Source organism: Rhagoletis pomonella, unplaced genomic scaffold, assembly GCF_013731165.1.
Source record: "Rhagoletis pomonella isolate Grant_MI unplaced genomic scaffold, Rhpom_1.0 Rhpom_scaffold_00002, whole genome shotgun sequence".
Lineage (NCBI taxonomy): Eukaryota > Metazoa > Arthropoda > Insecta > Diptera > Tephritidae > Rhagoletis > Rhagoletis pomonella.
This window is the reverse complement of record NW_023458556.1, coordinates 51,514,912-51,535,346: the sequence shown is the minus strand read 5'-3', so window position 1 is coordinate 51,535,346 and position 20,435 is coordinate 51,514,912. Positions and strand designations below refer to the sequence as shown.

At 36.1% G+C, this 20,435-nt stretch overlaps 1 protein-coding gene across 6 annotated transcripts in view; it reads right to left on the bottom strand.

The window, feature by feature from the left end:
* Positions 1-20,435, bottom strand: part of LOC118733783 (furin-like protease 2) — a 742,634-nt gene that overhangs the window by 134,478 nt on the left and 587,721 nt on the right. Inside the window, exons 1-2 of one of the 6 annotated variants that reach the window (XM_036463346.1) lie at positions 18,601-18,870; positions 9,303-9,437 (exon numbers count right to left, since the gene is read on the bottom strand). The exons of the other annotated variants lie outside the window; for them this stretch is intronic. Coding sequence (XP_036319239.1) covers positions 9,303-9,437; positions 18,601-18,864 — 399 coding nt within the window. The 5' untranslated portion in view covers positions 18,865-18,870. Of the gene's footprint in view, positions 1-9,302; positions 9,438-18,600; positions 18,871-20,435 lie in introns of those variants that run through there. 6 annotated transcript variants of the gene reach the window in all.

The following is a 20,435-nucleotide window of genomic DNA, read 5'->3' as shown; positions in this document are numbered from 1 at the left end:
CAATGTGTGTGCCGTTATTGTTACCTTTCTTTTTGCAATTTTATGATATTTTCTAAACGTTTTTTTTTTGCTTTTCTTTTTCGTATATCTTTCTGTATAGTATTTCCGTTGTCATGTTTGTTATTCCAGTGAAAACAAAAAAAATCGGCGAACAAATACCCGATGTGATGCTCTTTGTTCGAGTTTTTGATAACCGTAAAAGGTAGGCTAGCTTTTGCAGTGGAATAAATGTGGATATATATGTATGTGGGTATGCGCTATGATATTACGTTTATTGCCGCTAGTGGTTTGGCAATAATTTTGAAAACAATCAACTCTTGAATAGTGGGTCATTTATTTTGTTGCCTTAGGAAAAGGTGAGATCCATTTTGGTGGAAGCAGAAACAAAAAAAAAAAACAAATCGGGCAGAATAGCTGCTACAATTTAATCATCCGAGTGCGCTTGTGTATTGGCAAAATGACGCAGAGGTACTCAGCTGTTCAGCTGTTCCCGATATCGTAGTTAATCATAATTCCTTTTTGCGATTTTAAATTGTTGCAATTGCTTTTTATTACAGTTTAATACACTTTGGGACTTTGTTTGTTTGTTTATTTTAACCTTTGGTTGTAAAGGATTTTGTTTTTAAATCTGCCGTTTAGTATTTGTGGCATAAATTTAAACAAATTGTATGAAAGTGCAAAGATCCGCTGATTTATGGTTTTAATTTTAAAACATATTTCAAAGTAATGTATGCTGCACTGAGAAAACAAAAATAAACCATATCGTTTTTGATTCAAACAAAAACACATATGATTTTGCGCCAAACAAGTTTTTGTTTACTTTGAACATACTAATTTTTGGGTATTTTTTCGTTTAAACAAGATTTAAATTTGCACTTCACATATGCCTTTTCATAATTACGAAAAACTGAAAATAAAAATTTAAAATTATATGTTCCGCCCAATGAGATTAGAGTGTGGACGCTCTTGGCAGCAACCAACTCTAGCCAGCATCTCTGCGCACTCAGCTACAAGGAAAACATGTAATACGGCGTTTCCACGATTCATAATTCGCTCTCTCATTCGTAATTCGCTCTTCCAGTCGTCATTCGCCTTGACAATTACCTTCCGAATTACGTAACTCGCCATACAACATTTTGAGAGCGAATTACCGCATTTGTAGGTAATTCACATCGAATTACCATGCGAATGACGAACGAATCGGTGCCTTCTCTAATACTTATCGGAAATATAACGAAGTTTTCACCGGCCTGGTCCCATTTTCTGGCACTTTTTCTAGTTATAGAATAATATTAATAAAATATTCTCTATATAAATTAAGATTGTTGATAACTTAAATTTTAGCTCCATCTTCGATATTTGCAGCGCACAAAAATAATAATAAATAGCGAAGAACAAGAAAAAGAGCTAGAGCTGCCAAACGAATTACTAATGTGTGTCGTGGCAACAGGGTAATTCACGAATTACTTAGAGAGCGAATAACGAATCGTGGAAACATCGTATAAGTGTGTTTGCAAACGTTCGCTTTGAATCAAGCCAAATTACGCGACTGGTACATTCGTACAAATTTGTTTTTGCTTATTGCAGAGTTTTTGCTTATGTTACTTTTTCCTTAGTCTGTATCATGTGTATTCTATCAAGAGAATACTAAACAGGAAGGTAACATTTGATCCTCGGCGCAGTCGAGCTTGAATGGAACGATTGAAAAATACTTTAAGTTGCATTCCTCAAAATAAAATAGTTAGGTCTTGAGGTTTGCTCATGCTATTGGTATAGTACCAGTATATTCCAGTATATTCAGCCTTATCATGAGTTTAATTTTCCCCGAACCGGTTCACTTTTCAATTTTGGTTACCATCGTTTTACTATGGGCGGATGACAAATTTTCGGATGAATTTCGGAGATTAAAATTTTATGTGCGCTATAGATTTTTCACTTGAAAAATACACTCGGAGATAGACTATTTCCGGAGGCGAGTGATGTTAGAGTTTCTTTATATTTTTGGATGTTACCCGGACCAAGGATCGAACCTCCATAGAATCTACTGAGCGGGGTAGCACATACATACAGCGAACGGTCATAACCAAGCCGTTAAAGTCAATGTTCAGATGGACTGACAGCACTACCGCTGCAAACAAAAGGTTAGCATGAAATAGATCTTTATTCGAAAAGGGATATTTGCTCTAAGAATTCTGCTGTGTAATTGATTTCTTATTTCAAACAACTATGCTGGCGGAAGTCTTTAAAAAAAGTGTAACCAACCAGGCTTCTGTCCTTTTAGAAACAAATTTTCCTCAGTAGGTAGCTTCACATCTTTCTTCTTTGGAAGAAGAGAGAGAGCGTATACTTGCTAATGGGACATCCAACCACTTGACTAAAGATGGCTCAGACTAGCTATTTCTCTCCTCGCAAGCAGTTATTGCACTCACATCTTCAGCCATCGAGGCCACCAGTAGAAACTGCGAAAATATTCGCTCAGAAATGAAAAGTCTTGTTTTTCTCAATATCACAGGTATCAGAGTTCGAACATAATTATTAACCAATTCAAATGCTCGCATCATAACTCTTATCGAAGGAGAAATAAAGTAGCAATCGGAGATAAACCGCAACAAAAATTCTTTTTTGGCTGACATCAGAAAAATTCTTCTCAGTTAAGGGGGAATATAAATGAGAAATAATAAAAAATAAATCTCCTTCTGTAGTTAACTGCCGATTCTGGCAAGTTGTGCAATTCATCACCCGGATCAAGATTGCCACCTATACGGGTACCCATGTAAAGATAACCCACTTCCCGGGTTCCGGGCAAATATAACCCGATATACGAGTACCCGGATAAAGATAGCCGCATATCCGGGTACTCAAGGTACCCGTATCTTTACAATCCACTACCCGGGTCCCCGGCGTAATATAACCGGCTATCCGGATGCCCGGATAAAGACATTTGCCTACCCGGATACTCGGGTAAAAATAATCATCTACCCGGGTCCCGACAAATATAGACCTCTCAGGGTACGCGGATAGATAATCCTAAATCCGGGTACTTAGATAAAGATAACCTGGGCACCCGGACAAATGAAAACCGTTATTCATGTAACTGGATAAAGATAACCTTCTGGTCGAGCTTTTCCTCCGATTGATGGCGTGCGCCTTGATAAGAAAAAAACCTTTTTTCTATTTTTTACGATGTTTTTTTGACCAGGGCTTGAACCCAGTTGCGGAGTGAAATTAAATATAAATCTTAAATAACTTTCCGAGAGAAACCATTATGTGACGGCGCAATATGATAAGTATCAGAGAAAAACCAATATGGTTTTTCGGTTAAGAGTTATTTTCGAGCGCTGATAAGTATGTGTTTGCTATCACCTGAGCTCTTTAACACTCAATAATCTGCTGCTATTAGTCGTAGAAGGTGCAAATTTTAAATTAGAATTTGCCTGCAATTCTCTTGGTATGTAGATAGGTGGAAGGTAGGGTGATTGGCTCGGTTTTTCTAAACCAGTTTCCACCGGTTTCTTTTGGATATTATATAGGAGGTTTTTTTTTTTGAAATCATGGATTTTTTTTTTATCGGACAAACCGCTTTGACTTTTTCGAAGTGAAACTGTTTTCGAATAACTCTAAAACCGGTTTTGTAAAAAAGGCGAATAATCGAACACCCTAGTGGAAACACTGCAACGAACTCGCAAGTATTTAGATGCATTATTTTTATAAATTTTAAAGTAAATTGACCGCCTACTTCTCTATTTTTATAGATGACAAATTAAATTATAAAATAGCTTCGTTATTCTGATTTAAGCTTAATTAAATTTTTCGCTCTTATAAGCAATCTCTTCGATTATTCATATTTCGTAGAAGATGAGATACATACTACTTGCTTACACAGGCATATGGAAATTTATAAGCCTCATAAATTCGAAAAGATGCTTAACGATAACACTCGCCATTACCGTTATAATAAGGCACACACTTGCAATGAAATTTGTATTTTTGCAAGCAATGAAAAAAATATTTAACAATTGAGGCATAAAATATTATTCAGCCATTCAATGTGATTTTCTAATATTTTCTACCATTCCAATTGAAATACTTTTCAATCACATTTTGCCTTCCATTCGAATCACAAAACGCTCATTTGGCTTTGTACCTTCGAAGCATCATTATCTGATTTGATGATAAATGCTATTACTTATACGCTATTACTCATAATCGAGCATCACATAAAAGGAATGAGCAGAGTGTGCCAGCGAGTAAATGACTAACCTAATCCAATATCACCAAAAATATTTTGCTTGAGCTGACCGCCCACAAACAATACAAAGACGGTAAGAAGAGAGAGCCAGAGCAGAAGGTTAAACGCAAATAAAGGAAAAAAGAAAATTTTTTATATACAAGGTCATCAAATGAGCTGCCCAACCGCTTGGAAATCACGTGATTTGTTTGCAAAAATTTACATTTTTAAATTGAAAGCAGAGAAGCAGAAAACACCCTCACAAGCTCACAGGCATAAAGTTACGAAGAAAAAAAAAGCGGATAAGATGTGAAAAAAAGCGAGTAGGCTAAAAGGCGGAGATAATATTGACAAGACAACGCTAAGATGGCATAAAAGCCGCATGAAAATAAACTTTAATACAAGCTAGCTGATGCCGGACTTAGCATGTCTTAGATATGTATGTGTGTGTGTGTGTGTGTGTGTGTGTAGGTTTGTGGGTGTTTACAGCAACTTTCTCAAACGCCAAGAAATAGGCGTTCTACTTCGTTCTTTGCTTTTCGGCTGACTTGCTTGACTTTGACTGGCGGCCTACTTTGCCGGTTGCTGATCCTTTGGACATCTTGCACACAAATAATATTCTTAAACTGTTTAGGCGAGGAAAAGTCGAGGCGAAAGAATGTAATAAAAATAAAGAAAAAATTTAAAGCATGAAAGTAACACTAACTTGGCTGCAATTCCAAAACGCTGCAAATGACATTTGAGAATATTGTTGCCGCAACAACGATGATGACTGCGGTTAACGGCGTTCAATTTAAAATAGCAAAGAAAATGCCTTTGGAGGCGTTTGTATGAAGCAACACCAGCGGCAATACACACAGATGCCCGGCAAGTCTCACATGGCCTCACCGGTGTTATTGATACACAAAAATAAAATCATAAAAAAAAAATCAGGAAAAAGGTTGCTTTTGCAGATAATGATGATGATTTGGCTGTTTATTTTCTTTAGCTCACTTTAAATATTACTACCTTTTTGGTGGCAGAGATAGAAAAAAATGTAAACAGCTGCATATTTAGTCCATTTATATCATTATGTGCGACCGAAAAGCTAAGCTGGTGAGATGTTGCCAGGCTCGCTATATATTTTTGTAGTATTCACAACACGTATTAATGACACAAAGCGGATACTCAAATGAAATTTATTTATTATTTCTTTGTAAAAAGCCAAAAAAAAAACTTGATTTAAAATTGTCTACATTTCAGGAAGCATATTTTAGTAAATGTTCACTTTAAATATCAAAGATATAAAAATGTCAAAAAAATACATTTATTTTTACCATTTTCATAACGTACATATCTATGTATGTATGTAAATTATACCAAGCAAAGTTCGTCGTACACTCCTGAGTCTATAAAATTTGTCCAAGGCAATTTTGAAAAAAATATATATTTTTTTGGAAAAGCGTAATATTTTATTTTTCACCCTTAACAGTCGGATCTTAAAATAGAATAAATATATCGATGTTTCTGATCCTAAATTCAAATGCGATGTTTTAGCAACTTCATATTTGCACTTTTTGAAAAGGCTAAAAAACTGCATACTTAGAATTTTTCTAAAAAAAAAATCTGAATAGAGAGTTGCAAATTTATTGAATTTTTCTGAGTTTGGCACAAAGTCTTGAGACTTTATTTTTATTTTTTTTTTCCGTAGTATGAACTATATTTTCACACAGATTATTGAAAATAAAATTAGAATAAAAAACTTTGCATATATTGCGAAAAATTCACTGTGCCAATACTTTTGTTCGTCACTATATTATGTACATATGTAAACGGCAAAGGAAAAAATGTGTTTCTGTAAGGAGTCCTATTTATTACCACAGACCTTCCATTTTAGTTTAAAAGTATTCAGAATTCTCTGAGACTTTGCTTTGACACCGCAACAAAAAATTAAGGTATTGTTCATTAGGAGGCCTTAAGTTAAATAAGAAAAATAGTGTATGTCCCCTTTCTTACTGCTTACTGCTTTACTGCTTTATACTTTTATTTGTTTACTCCGAACGACTTCGGATACGCTGCATCTTCTAAAATGTACTTTTTCAAAAAATTGTGCCGACAGATGGCGCTGGAGTCGAGATATTTAGAGAGTCCGCCTTTATCCAGGTCGTACGGATTAAGGGGTATTAACTTTTTATAAGAAGTGCTTCTGCAAAAAAAAGGGACCCAAAACATAGACGGCGCTGGAATCAAGATATTTTGATACCCCTCTACAAGTTTACGTTGCAGATGAATTAAGTATGCTTTAAGTATGAATGCAAAGAATCGCGAAATCGTTGAGGCGCCACAAATGTCCTAGACGCATCAACGGGTCATCGGTATATCAAGAAGAAGTGTGACGAATTAGAAAGAACACAGTAGGAACATCTATGACCCTGTTTGGGCGGGAAAACTCTTTCTTCCCGTGGAATAGAAAGATTTAAACCTGCGCAATAAAGAAAGTTTTGCTCTTCAGCCCTTTCAACCTGAGCTAATAGTGGTTACATTACAAACCGTTTTTGCGTTTCAACACTATTTTTGTATTGGTCAACGCAAAACTTCTTTTCAGGCGTCACGAAGCAAGACAGGCAGTTGCTAGTTAACAATAAACACCTGTGATATACAGAACGAAATCGTTTTCCTACGAAAAAATCTGCAAAAATAAATCTCCGTCAAGTAAATAAAAGGTTGTTTGATGCAAAATAAGATGTGGTTTAGCTTGAAATAAAAAAGCCTTAAATGAAAGAGACAAAAAAGCCTTGAATGAGGCGCCCTACTTTTTATTACATCCACAGCAAGTCAAACAACCACGAGAGCAGGCACCTGGAATATCATTACTCTTAATTGGAATGGTGCCTCTGCTCGGCTGGTTGATAACCTCAAGAAGACGAAACATGCATCCTTGCCATCCAATAAATGCGCTAAACAGGCCAAGACAAGAAACACCTTGGCCCATGCAACGTTTACTTCCCCCCGATAAAATATCGCCAAGCAACAAGCCGCATCAAAGCGAGATCGCACTTATTTCCACATATCTCAAAAAGAGGAGTATAAAGCATTTTCGTAGTGCCTATATCGTATTTCAGTCATTCGGACAAATAGAAAGTAAAGTTTATTTACTGCGAATTGACACTTTTTGTCTCTGCTTAGAATAGATTCTTTATCCTTACCGTTTATTTTCATATGATCGGTTACTGTTGCGTTGTTAAAGTTCAACGTAAACTTGCAAATTCTAACGGCATTACAATTTATTATTAGAGATGCTAGTGCCAGAAGAACTACTTGTACATCTGAGAAAACTGTGCTATTTCTACTCTTTTACTCATTTCTTTTCAGTATCCCAGAGACCCTCCTATTCCCTAAACTAAACCATTTCCTAAACTAAGCTTGCAGCATTGAAAACTGGCACAGACTTAAGTAGCCCAGCGCGTACTTAATTAAGTAGGCACCACCATGGTTGAATTATATCAGGTGAAGAAACTAGAGTGAGAAGAAAGAATTTGATACTGCCTTATTAATTTGCCTATAAAATTGTACTATAAGGCGGCCGAATTTCACAAAATAAAGCGAGAAAGCTGTTCCTATAACATGACTGGTTTGTCGAATATGGCTGTTGTTATCTATTGGTGGTCGTGGCCATCCGGTTGGCCGCTTGGCCTTCGTTATTTCCATATACCTGCTGCAAAATAGTAAAGTAGCTGTTGTGAGTTTCGAGAGTTGAATCTCTTCTACAAGAACAAAGTCTAGTACTTGGCTTACTTGCATAAATGCTGCAAATTAAATCCTGCACGTGGTCCATGTCACTTCGAGCTCCGTCACCCATCTTATCCAAAGCTGAGCGAGGTACGATTCCACACAAAACCAAGCGCGGTCAGGCTACTCTTTCCCGCCTTCGTGGTTCCGATGGTATCCACCCCCAATACGACAAGCGTCATCTTGTCTGTATACCTATTGCCATGCCCAACCTTACATTCGTTCTGACCGTAGTCGGCAAGGGAGAGCAAAGCTAAATTTCGAAATCAGTACCGTAGGTCGCGTGGGTCCCGATATCTACCGCCCATCTCTATTGCAAGTTGGCAAGTTAACCATCGAAAATTGCTGGGGCAATTATTTATGTTTTTAGCTCTGAGCTACAGTTATACAGGTAGCCTGCTGCTCTGCAAGTGGGCCTTAGAGTTTCAGTTCCTCGAGCACTGCCAAACCAAACCATTACTCAAACCTTCAAAAAAAAAAAAAAAACACATGAAGCCGACCAGATGCTGAAATTATAAACTTTCGTCTCTTTCTTAACATTCTGTGCCACAAGAAACAAATAGGTTTACAATCCAGAAAATATCACAAATATTTACGTTTATATTAGACCGACCGCCACATTAATCCAATGAAACTTTGGCCATTTATATGTAAATTTGAAATTGCGAGTATAAGAAGAATTCAGCTAAAAATAACTAGCGCGAGTGGACAAACGATAGGAAAAGAGTGGTAAAAACAAGTTAGTTGTGAGAGTAAAGTGAAAAAGCATTTATCGTCCTAGACAAATAACTAGGCATTTAATGCTAAGTGAGGTTGTTGCCGAATATGCAACAGGAGCGCAGTTTATTCGCAGGCAGGAGTACCGCCTTTAAACACCACGCTAGACAACACTCGAGTATAAAAGAGGTATCGACACTTTGAAAGTGCATATCAAAGTGAACACAAGCGTGCGAGAGAAGTTTTAAACGGCATTTAATTGCAAAAGTTAATCATACGCCCTGAAACACTTTGCATTAACGGATAGACAAACGGTAACCGCTAAAATTTTAGGCAAATCTGTTTTTGATTTAGATTCCAAATAAAACTTTTGTAGTTGTCAGACTTTTTCAATTATTGTCTTCAATTACAATTATGTACAAAGGAAAAGTTTTCTACTTTGCCTTGTAGATTTCCAACAAAGCTCTTAAGTTTAACCTTAACCCGCCGGATTTGCTTGCATCTTTTGTATTATTGCTTGTAAAATTTCGTACCTATTTATTACATAAAATTATATATATATACGCATTTATAGACTTTGTGTACTTACGTAGTTTTGAGCAAGGTCAGGATGATTCGTTTGTATGCCATCGTCGAGTATAGAAACGACAACGCCTTTGCCGGTGTAGCCTTTCTGCCAGGCGGGACCGATATTCATATCGAGGCCATCTTTGGCGCCACCATTCTATTGAGCGTGGGCATTGTTGTTTTGGTTAATGTTGATGATATTTATTTTGTTTGAAGTTTTCGCACACAGTTTATTGAGTTGATGTATGTTTGTTTACGCATCATATGTTAAAGGCAAGAATGCGATATGTAAAAGAAAGAAAAGCAAAAGTAGATGAATTATGCAGATCCAGTATACAAAATAAGTTTGTATTTATGAGAAAATATATAATTTGTATTATTACTCTTATTATTAATGTTTGAAGCCAATGCAATTACTTTCGCGAAACTAAAATACCGTTTTTGTACAACTAGGATACAAACATTTACATACATATTTACATTGAGAATAAATACCAGAACCAATTCTACTTATGTATTAAAAAAAAATAAATAAATTAGTATATTATATATTTATAAATCCCATAATACAGAAATGTCATTTTGCACTGTAAAATTAATTTGTAATTTATCTACATTAGTATATAAAAGTATCTGTGTAGCTCAAAAAGTTTCTATTCAAAATGATCCTTAAGTGCTGTATAGCTCCTCGGACACAGTGACATTCCTGGCAACTGCATAGCGGACGTGCTGGCAAGGAGAGGGACGGAGATATGTGAAGTCAATTCTACCCAAGAAGCGGGCCTACCTCGAGCCTCTTGAAAACAAAGGTTAAAGGCTGGATGTCTACTTTGTATTGTGATTCGAAGCTCAAAAGGACTTATACGAATATATAGTGCCAAATATTCGAATCCAAATGATTTGCTTTTCGAATAGCAATTCAGAATAGATCCCTTGATCTCATCGAGCAGGTAAAGGCCAGGCGGAATGTGGAAACTCAGTACCTCAGTTGCATTATTTTAAGACCGCTATATATTAACAAGTTTTGAATATTTATTTTCATATTAATTAAGTTCAATTATTTTCTCACTAAAATGTTAAAATTCTTTAACAAACATCATACAAATCCACATTTCAAACTTTGTGCGCAAATTATAAAAAATTTAGCGAATTTTAACCAAAATTTTATACTTTTTAAGTATAATAAGTGCGAGTTTGACGTGGCAACAAAATGCCTTTTCTTTTTTTTAAATTCTTTTGTTGAGGGTGTTGTTCATTTTCTTCCATATAAAAAAAATGTTAAGCATACTTTGATGGAAGAAAATGAGTGACACCGTCAGCAAAAAAAAATTTCCAGAAATCAACGATACTAAGATTGCACGGGCTATAAAACTGCATACACAAAATGTTTCCAAAATTCTTTAAAACAGGTGTAATTGAAATTAAAAAATATGAAAATAAATAGTCAAAACTTGTTAATATGTGGCAGTCTTAAAATTATGCAACTGAGAGCGTATAACCAGGAAAATCTGTCCAAAAATGTATGTAAAGCGTTCCGTGGCTATCCCTCGGTTTGACAGCCCTTTCCTCAGGGTAGTAGTTGGATTAATCCCGGACAGTGACTGATCGGGGCGCACGGGAGGAAGAGGTGAAGAGTACCGAGCATTATCTCTGCCACTGTCCCGCGCCACTTTTTCCATAAGTACATTTAAGATTGTTTAACTGACCTGAACTCGGCGAAAATTCTAAATTTTCTGTGATATATAAAAGGCGCTCGGTGGTTCAACTACTAAGGGAAGGTTTTTTCACCTTATGTTGTTTGCCTACGTGCTCTGTGCGGTGGCAGCCACATTCAAAGCTTGAGTTTAGCGCTAATCTAACTTTTCGATTTACTATGTATGAAAGGAAAAATATTCCCTATTTTCAACAACAAACACACTTCTGTTTCTAGCACTTTGAGACTGCTTTCTGAAAATAATTCATTGATGAAAACGCGGCACTCGCTTTGGAATCAAATTATGAATGCCTCGATATATCTGCATGTAAATTATGAGTTCAATAACTTATAGGTATGTATGTATGTTAAACATACATAGACTGTCCCAACAATATATGAAAAACAAAATTTTTTGCAAATTTATAATTTAAATTATAAATCTATATTTCTGCTTTTAAGCCTAAATAACATATATATGAAGTTTTACGGCTGTAGAATAACGATAACCCGCGCCGGATTTTAGTTGAAGTTTTAGTTAATAACTTGAATTCAGGCTACCAAATCGTCTATGAGTACTATGGAAATCCAAAAAAATCGATATGTTTCCCATATTTGAACGCATTTTATGGCAGGATTGTAATTTTTTTAAAAATATCCTTTGAAGTTTTTATCCTTAATATCTTGATATATTTTTTTAGGTTTTAAATTTAACTAAGATTCTTCAAAATGCAATCAAAATTAAAAATCTTGAAGGATAATGTTATTAAAGGATATTTTTGACATGTTCCAAAAGGATAATTGAAAATAATAGTTATAACTAACCTTGTTTCGAAGTATTCTTTTAGTTGATACCCATATATCTATATTTTGTGCAAATTTTTGGAAACATATTATAACTTATGGTCCTTTAGAAAAAATCCTGACTACCTAGTAAAAAACCAAAAACAAAGATTAAATAAATATTATGCCTTAGTACTGCAGGGAGTACAGTAATACAGGCTCACACTGAAGTAAAATGAGTAAATTAATAAAACACGCGATCTGCACAAAGCTTATTCGGAATTGCATACAATTTTATTCGGGGAGTTTCTAAGACAAAGCCAATAAAATGAGCGGGTATGCGTAAGAAAAAAAAAAATTTGGTTTTTTTGGGTCAGTACAGTATATGTACAATAGACATGTATGTCTATCTTAGTTCAGCTCGTGTTAAGGGCGTTGCCCCAAACAGGGGTGCACTTTTACCACTAGTATCAGTCGCTTTATTCACTGCAAATAGTGGCGCCTTAACTACATATTTAATTTATCGAATTCTAAGCAACTGGAACAGCAAGACCTGCCGTAATATTCATAATACCCAATGGACAGTGTCCTGTGGATACATCCCATAACAATTAAGAGTTGCGCCTCTGAGCGCCCGAGAACGTCCCTGAAATTCACCCCATAAAAGAGTTGCCTGGATCCGAATTCCTCCTGCAATATACATTTTAACTGATAGCCATACTCATAAGTCTGTACAGGTATTGACATAGATGTAAAGTAACCGCTGATAGCTTTGAGTGCATTGTAAGTCACGCTGCTAACAGAGGAGATATTTACTTCACTTGCAGACAGCGTTCTGTAAGCCTACATTTGAGGTTGATGATAACCTCCCTGCAAAAGTCTGATCTACTTTTCCTTTCACTAATCTTTGACTCATCTGTTTGGAAGTTTACAGTTGCCTACTTCCCTAAAGGTGATAGAAAAATACCCAATTGGCATCAGTCTGGTCACGCAGTGATTCAAATTCATCAGGCTTAATGTCGAAACCTAAGCGAATATCCAAAAGTACAAATCCTGTGTAAGCTAGGCAACACTAAAGCCCTTGTTGTTGCAGTCCTATCTACGATGTCAAATAGCACTTGTTAAGAAATCCGTGCTTGGTTTGGGGTGGTTGTAAGTGCCCCACCCATTCCAACAAGGGCGTGCCGTTGTACTCCCTGCAGTTTTCCGATTAGCATAATAATATTCTCCATTAAACATGATGGGCTCAAAAACGTTTTCTTGAACTCAGGAAAGACGCCAAGAAGTTGAGGTGAAATCAACTTGTTAAATTCTTAAGTGTATATTTACTAGCCAAGTTCAGCTTACTTGGTTTGGCCGCGCGTCCGCTTGGATTATATAATTTTGGTGTTCAAAAACTTTCCTCTAGCTAAAAGTGCAACGATTTCTGTATATGAGATTACCAGGAAGTTACTAGTCCACACGACCACAATTCAAAGAAGGAGGTATGTAACCCCACGCTGCGGTGTGCTCCTGCTTTCCCTATGCTGGATGGCGGCACTAACTCACCCCGCCACATACCATGCGGTATAAAAGCTTAATTAGGAGTGTCACGACCCCAAGATCCTTGCTCCATAAAAAATACTTTGGGGTAGTATTTATGTTTCCTAGAAGAAACCCGATTTCGGGTAACTAGATCCTAAAGCATAGTCGCCGTTTGAATGACAATGGTTAAAGCGCTACGCTCAATGTAAACTCAATTTCTTTCGCATTTCCGTTAAAGGGAGGCAGACGAAGTAATTTTTTCTTTTCCAAGAAGGAAGATGATAAGACCTCTGCTCCAACTCAATGCTTCATCATTTACTCGTAAACATAAATATTAAAAACTTTCACGGCAAGTAGAAACATTTAACGTTGATTTTGAATCGCCAATGGCGCCTCAACGCAGCAATCATTCATGCATTCATTCTTTAGCCGTCTTGAAGATGTTCGTTTACTTGTCCGAATATAAAAAGTGACAGTCGCGCTGGATTTACCGTGTTGCCATTGCCATTTGCTCGAGACAATCTGCCGTTCTCGTTTTGATACAACCGTAAATAACTTTGTGCATTCATTTCGTTGCATTTATTTTGTTTTGTTGTCACTTCCCTTCAAAAATTTTTGTGAATTTATGCTGCTTTTTAAGCACATAAATCATAGTAAAGCAAAGTGCCGGCGGGGTATCTGGCCATTTGTTGTGGGTAACCGCACAACCGTGAGCTGGTTTCTGCTAAATTTTTCCGCTTTCTCACATTATTTTTTACTCTTTTCTAGCATGTTAAAACTTTTCCAGCACATGACGGCAAGGATAATGCGGCAGATACCCGGCACAAAGCAGTTGTCCTTGCACGAAGCCAGCGAAACTGGCTGCAAATTCGCTAGCTGCTGGCAGAATTGGTCGCCAGCTTACCTTCTGTCTTTGGTTGGCTTTCTTCGTTGGCCGCTTGTGACTTTTTGTTAACCGCTTGAGCACCTAGTTAGGTGTTTTCTTCTGCTTGTTGTTTTGCTCATGTTGCGGCCGTTGTCAAGTTGGTTTACCTTCTGGGTGTAAAACTACAATTTAGCCACGCGTATCATCGTTCTTGTTGGAGAAATTGCATTTTCTTTCATTTATTTATTTATTCTTCTCTTATTTACTTTTATTCTTTCAACTAAATCTTGTGATTTATTTCCTATTCTCGGTAGCTATGTTGTTGTTTGTATTGCTTTGTGCGTCTATTTGAGTGCAATGTTGTTAGTTTGCTTTGGCTGCTTGTTCAGTGGCATTATCAATTCTAAAATCCAATAATTCTGATGAATGCAAGAAAAGTTGCGAAAGGTTTTGTTGGCTTATATTTGTTGAATGTATAAGCTGGGATTGCGTGAGCAATGTTTTTTCGTAGATACGATTGAGTATTATTGCTAATCATTTGACTTTCGTTCTTAGTTTACATGCGTGCTAAATTTGCAAACTAACACAGCTCCTAAACCGCCCAAAATCACATAAAGAGATAGCTAGATCAAATAAGTTAAACAATTTATAGTTGAGAAGACACAACACAGGATGTTTCAACGTATGTAAGTGATTTGTTGGTGGAAATATTCATTCGATTGCTGGATAAACATTTTATATAGATATGCGGGAAAAGCTGCATTCAAGTTTTTAATTAGGATTTCCTCCTAGAACTTAAATATATTGGGGCGTCTGGGTATGCAGCTAGAGTTGCTGGGTAACGTAAGCAATCCATGCGTTAGATGCGGTTACCAACCCGAATGTCCGTGAGTGTGAAGAGCTTGAGGTGCGTGGTCGACCGTAAAATAGCCGAAAATTCTAAGATGAATATTAAGAACTTACAGAAATTTCTAGGACCAAAGTGGACTCCTGTAGATAAAATTACTCTAGAGACCGATGTACAAAGCATGCTGAACGACACTAGAACCAATGAAGAAAATAAACCCGAGTGCTCTGTCGAGGAGGGCTAAATTAGTGTAGACGATGAGCGGTAGGACTCTACAACGACATATGCTCAGTACAACAAATTAAAATATAGCAGACCCATTTATTTGTTGATTGAAAAGCCGCTTTCGAGAGCACAAAAAGGAGTTACCTATATATATGTGGCTATGTACAATGAAGTTGAACAAGGCTACCAGTTCGGTAAGAATTGACCTGTCCAAGCCGGTTGCTACCAGACTATGTTTCAGACTAACTTTTATGTGATATCTTTAACCTGCAACTGAACAGCGCAGGAAACATTTTTGACACGAGCATACGATTCCTGGCGCATATGCCGATGGCATCATCATCGCTAAAATGCAAAGCGTGTGGGACTGGTGGTGAATAAGTACGAAACGAATTATATCCTGGTCATAAGACAAAGCGTCAGAAAATATGTATTTCAAATCTCACTTGGGTAACTGATGATAAGTTCAAAAAGTATACGACTTAGTTAGTTTAGGAACCAGCATATCGGCCGTGAAATTCAACGGAGAAGCACTCTTGTCAACGGGTGTCAAAGTAGTGGACTATACTTTTTCTGAACTGTTTTACAAATTTTCACGTACTGGCCGCAACAAAAATTTTCTTTTGTGTATTCCTTCATATTTCCCTAAACGTCTTCACTCCAGCTGATAAGAGCGAACTCTACCGGCAACTAATAATAATAATACATTGGAGAAAAATCTCCATTAGCGGTGTTCGTGCCAAAATGATACCGACCAATCTTAAGGAGATAGGACGATGATATGACGCGAAAAGCCACAATAGGAGCATCGCCACTTTTGCTGTCCGCAATGAGAAAGTCCATGGTGTTTGTTTGTGTGTGCCGTGGTGGTGACCGTGAAAGCGCCCAATTCGTTTTTCAGAATTATCGGACCGGGTAGCAACAACGCCTCTTGCGGACCGGCACGTAGGTTGCGGCCCAACTCGTAAGTGCGCGCGCCAGGGCAGAACCTAGTGAACATTTAATAGGGAAACGTCCCTATTCTGAGCGAATCAATGCGCATTTAAGAAAGCGAAATTTGTTTAGTGGAATACCGGACGCGCCAAGCGCAAGAGAGGTACTGAGACTACAGATGAGCAGGCAGTTTTTTAAGAAACCCAAACGTTTTATTTTACTTATTAAATTTTTCTTCTGCTGGAGAACATAGGAAGTTCTATTATCAAAAAATACAAAGTTAAATGAAAATATTGCCTATTTCAAAAACAGTGTTCGCAAGGAGCTTAAATTTTTTTTATATTTTCAAATAGCTAAAGACGTTACTTACTCTTTATCCATATATTTCTCAATTACTCTATTGCTCCGGAAATTACTACAAGAAGCATATCACTACAAACAATGAAATTAATATTACGAAAATATATCAACATAAATATTTTTTCTGTTTTTGATCTTAATAGCTTCAAAATATGTTAAAAAATTTTAATTTTAGGCTGCGTTTCTTTATACATTCCGGATAATCCCATTTCACAACCGGAATAAACAGAATACGTTTGAAATATACGTTAACATATCATCAGGAACGTTCTAAAGAATAAGTAAAGAAAAAAGTTTATTCCAAACGTTCCGAATGAATAAAGAAATGCAGCCTTAGTGTCCAAGCTTTTTTGAATATCCTTATTTTTTCATATTTGACATTTTGAAATCATTTCGAAAAATATTTTTAAAACTTAAGCCGTTGCCTTTAGCCCTCAAGTTTTAATTTTATTTTATGTGAATACTGTGGTTATTGTTATCGTTAAGGTGAAACCCATTTTTTTTAGAGTTTTAAGTTCGCAACCTACTTACATACAAAATTTAACAAGTAAGAAAGTCTAAGTTCGGGCGGAGCCGAACATTAAATACCCGGCGCACGTATTAACTACATGTTTTTCACCTTTCCGAAAGCTACCGCTACATGTTAAGCCGGGGCGTATAAATTTTGAGTAAATTAGAGTCCTTAGATTTCGAAATTTTGAAGTTGCAAGCAGTTCTGAAATTTACCGTTATATGAGAAGCGGCCGTTATTTTAGTCCGATTTCAATAATTTTCAACGTTTTGCTTATATGTGGCAAGCACAATAACCACACCGAGTTTGGTACAAATTGGTAGAACGGTTACCGATATACTTATATGTGATCATAAGTGGGCGGTGCCACACCCATTTACCAAAATTTTACCATAAACGTATTTCTTGGTAAAGAATTTTGCAAGTATCAATTTTGAATAAATTAGCTTCAATATTTACTGATTTATCGAAGATTATGTATTTCTCTAAATTACCGTTATATGGGAGGTGGGCGTGGTTATTGAGCGATTTTAAAAATTTTCGGCCATTTGGTATGTTGTGCGAAGGCCAACAACTGTGCCAAGTTTGGAAGAGATTGGTGCAGCGGTTACCAAGATATACACATGTAACCATAAGTGGGCGTGGCTACGCCCATTTTCCAAAAGTTTATAATATTCTTATTTTTCGTCTAAAAATTATTGTAAATATCAATTTTGAGTGAATTATCTTCAGTAGTTACTAAAATATCGCAGTTTTCGTATTTCTGGAAATTACCGTTATATGGGAAGTGGGCGTGGTTATTGTCCGATTTCTCCCATTTTCAATACCAACCTACCTTGGATTAACAGAAACCTACATACCAATTTTTGTTGAGATATCTCAATTTTTGCTCGAGTTATCGTGTACACGGGCAGACGGACAGACGGACAGACGGACGGACAGACAGACATGGCTTAATCGATTTCTTTTTTCATTCTGATCATTTATGTATACATTTGTCTATATCTATCTCGATTCGTTTTGGCTGTTACAAACAACCGTTATGTGAACAAAATTAATATACCCTTGTGCACAAGTGCGCTCGGGTATAAAAAAAGTTTCAAAATGTTTACTTTTCAAAATTTTTTTGGCTCACTATATTTTATCTTTTTTTTTCTTTATGTAAGTATTTTTTAAATTATTTCTTACCTTAAATTTTTTTACTTAGTTTCGTTAATTTATTTATTTTTTAATTATCTCAAAATTTCGAAATAAAATTTTATTTCATAACTGGACATTTAAATATATTAAAGTACTTAAAAAAGATGCAGCTACTCTTAATTTTTGAAATACGGTCATTACGAAAATACACTGAAAACAAATAAATATCAAATTAATCAAGCAAAACAAAGTAAACTAAAACAGAAGAAAATTATTTGCATTAATTAAATTAGGCAGCACTAAAATCAGTAATTCATTGAATTAAGTTTAACAAATGCCCAATAAAACCAGAAAAGTGCAAATCCTCACCACCACTACCTGACACCGGTAGAACGTTGGAAAATATGAAAATAAAAAATAAACAAAATTTCTTACATACATCACTCACCAAGTACCACTGTTCCTTGAATAGAGGATCGGGAAATATGTTATGCGATGTAGCGGCACGATATTGAATGCGTGGAGCGCGCGACAGCAGAGGTGAACCGATACGCGCTGACGCTGTAGGCTGATATGCAAGACGGGGACCTGATGCACTAACAAAACCCCCACCTGGTCTTATCACATCATATGGACTGTAGCCGGGTAGGGTGGTGTAGGAACCGTCACGCTTTTTTCGTAACTTTTCGTGCTGTTGTTGCATCCATCGGACCTGTGTAAAAGAAAGAAAGGAGATTATTGCAATTGTTGAATATTATATACATATACACTGAGGGAAATAATGCATAGTAAAAGTGAATAAAAGTTATATTTCATTATCATTAGAAAATCTTCGTATCTAAAAATAATATCCGCATACCAAAGTTTAGTACGCACGTAATTAATTGCCCACATCTGAGTATGTACATACCCTTCGCGAAATATATCAAACTGTAAGTCAACTTGAAGTTGATTAGGAAGGAACTAAAGGTCACTGTTATCTGTATATTTTCATTGAGGAGAGCTAACTATATTTCTATGGCGATGGCCGCGAAATAGTCTAGGGTGGTTACCTCTGCATTAGATGTAAACTAACCTGTAAACAATTTTTGGGCATAAAATATCAATAAGAAAGACAAAAATATAGCATGGCACAGCACAATATAACATAAAATATCATAGCATAGAATAATATAATATATCTCATTTTTCAGTTTTATCTTTTCCTCTATCTCTGGTTTTAACTTAAATTAATCGCTTTATGCTTGCACAATAAAATGCCAGCTTATAGTCAATATTTTGTAGTCCAAATAGTGCGTTAATTGCAAATCGAAAAGTCATCTTTCCTGACGCATTTTTATCATTGTGGCTAAGTATAAAAGCAAAACTGTCGCAATGCATCTGGGGATCGAAAAACCCGTACATGATCGTCGAGAAGCACATGCGTCGTTAGAGAGTGAAAGTTTGGTGCGGATTTTGGAGTGTTGGCGGTGTCGTTAGCATTTTATTGATGCCGCAATGAAAAGCTAATATTATGCGAACAATCCCCTAACGATTCAGGCCCTTACTACAAATATCGAGCGAGCAATTCTTGAGATAGAGTCAGAAAGGATCACCAAGCCCTTGGAAAACCGGGTTAACAGGATGTGCTACTGCGAGGCCAGTCGAGACAAGTACTTGATTGAAATTGATTTCCATAAATAATGGAAATGTCTGCTCTTTTGAATAAACCAATAATATAATGAAATAAATTGATTTTTGGTAATTTTTTGAATTTATAAAAACAAACCACTGTACAGATCACCCCTTACTTGGATTGGGTAGAATCAAGATTCGAAAAATAAAAAGTTTACACTAGTTTAGACAGCCTTGTACTCTATTGGAAGCGCAGTAAAATAAGATGGGATAAAATTGTTTATTATTGTATGGAATAAAAAAGTAATAAAACAATATCGGGTTAAATAACCTCTTTGTTATTTACAAACAGAGTTGGGCATTATTCGAATAAATTGTTATTTAGATAATTATTCGAATAAAATTTTATCCGTAATATAATTATTCGCAGATAACTTATTCACGAATAAATTATTCGTGAATGAATTGCTTGCGAATACTTTATTCGTTATTTTTATTCGTTATTTTAAATAATGAATAAAAACTCATTTTTAAAACATTGAGCCACCTTTTACTTTTATTTCTATTGTCAAGGATTGTGAGTTAGCTGAATTCTGTTTACTATTTTATCAAGAATACTAGCCCATTCCCTTTGGTTTCGCGGCACCTGATAAGATTTTT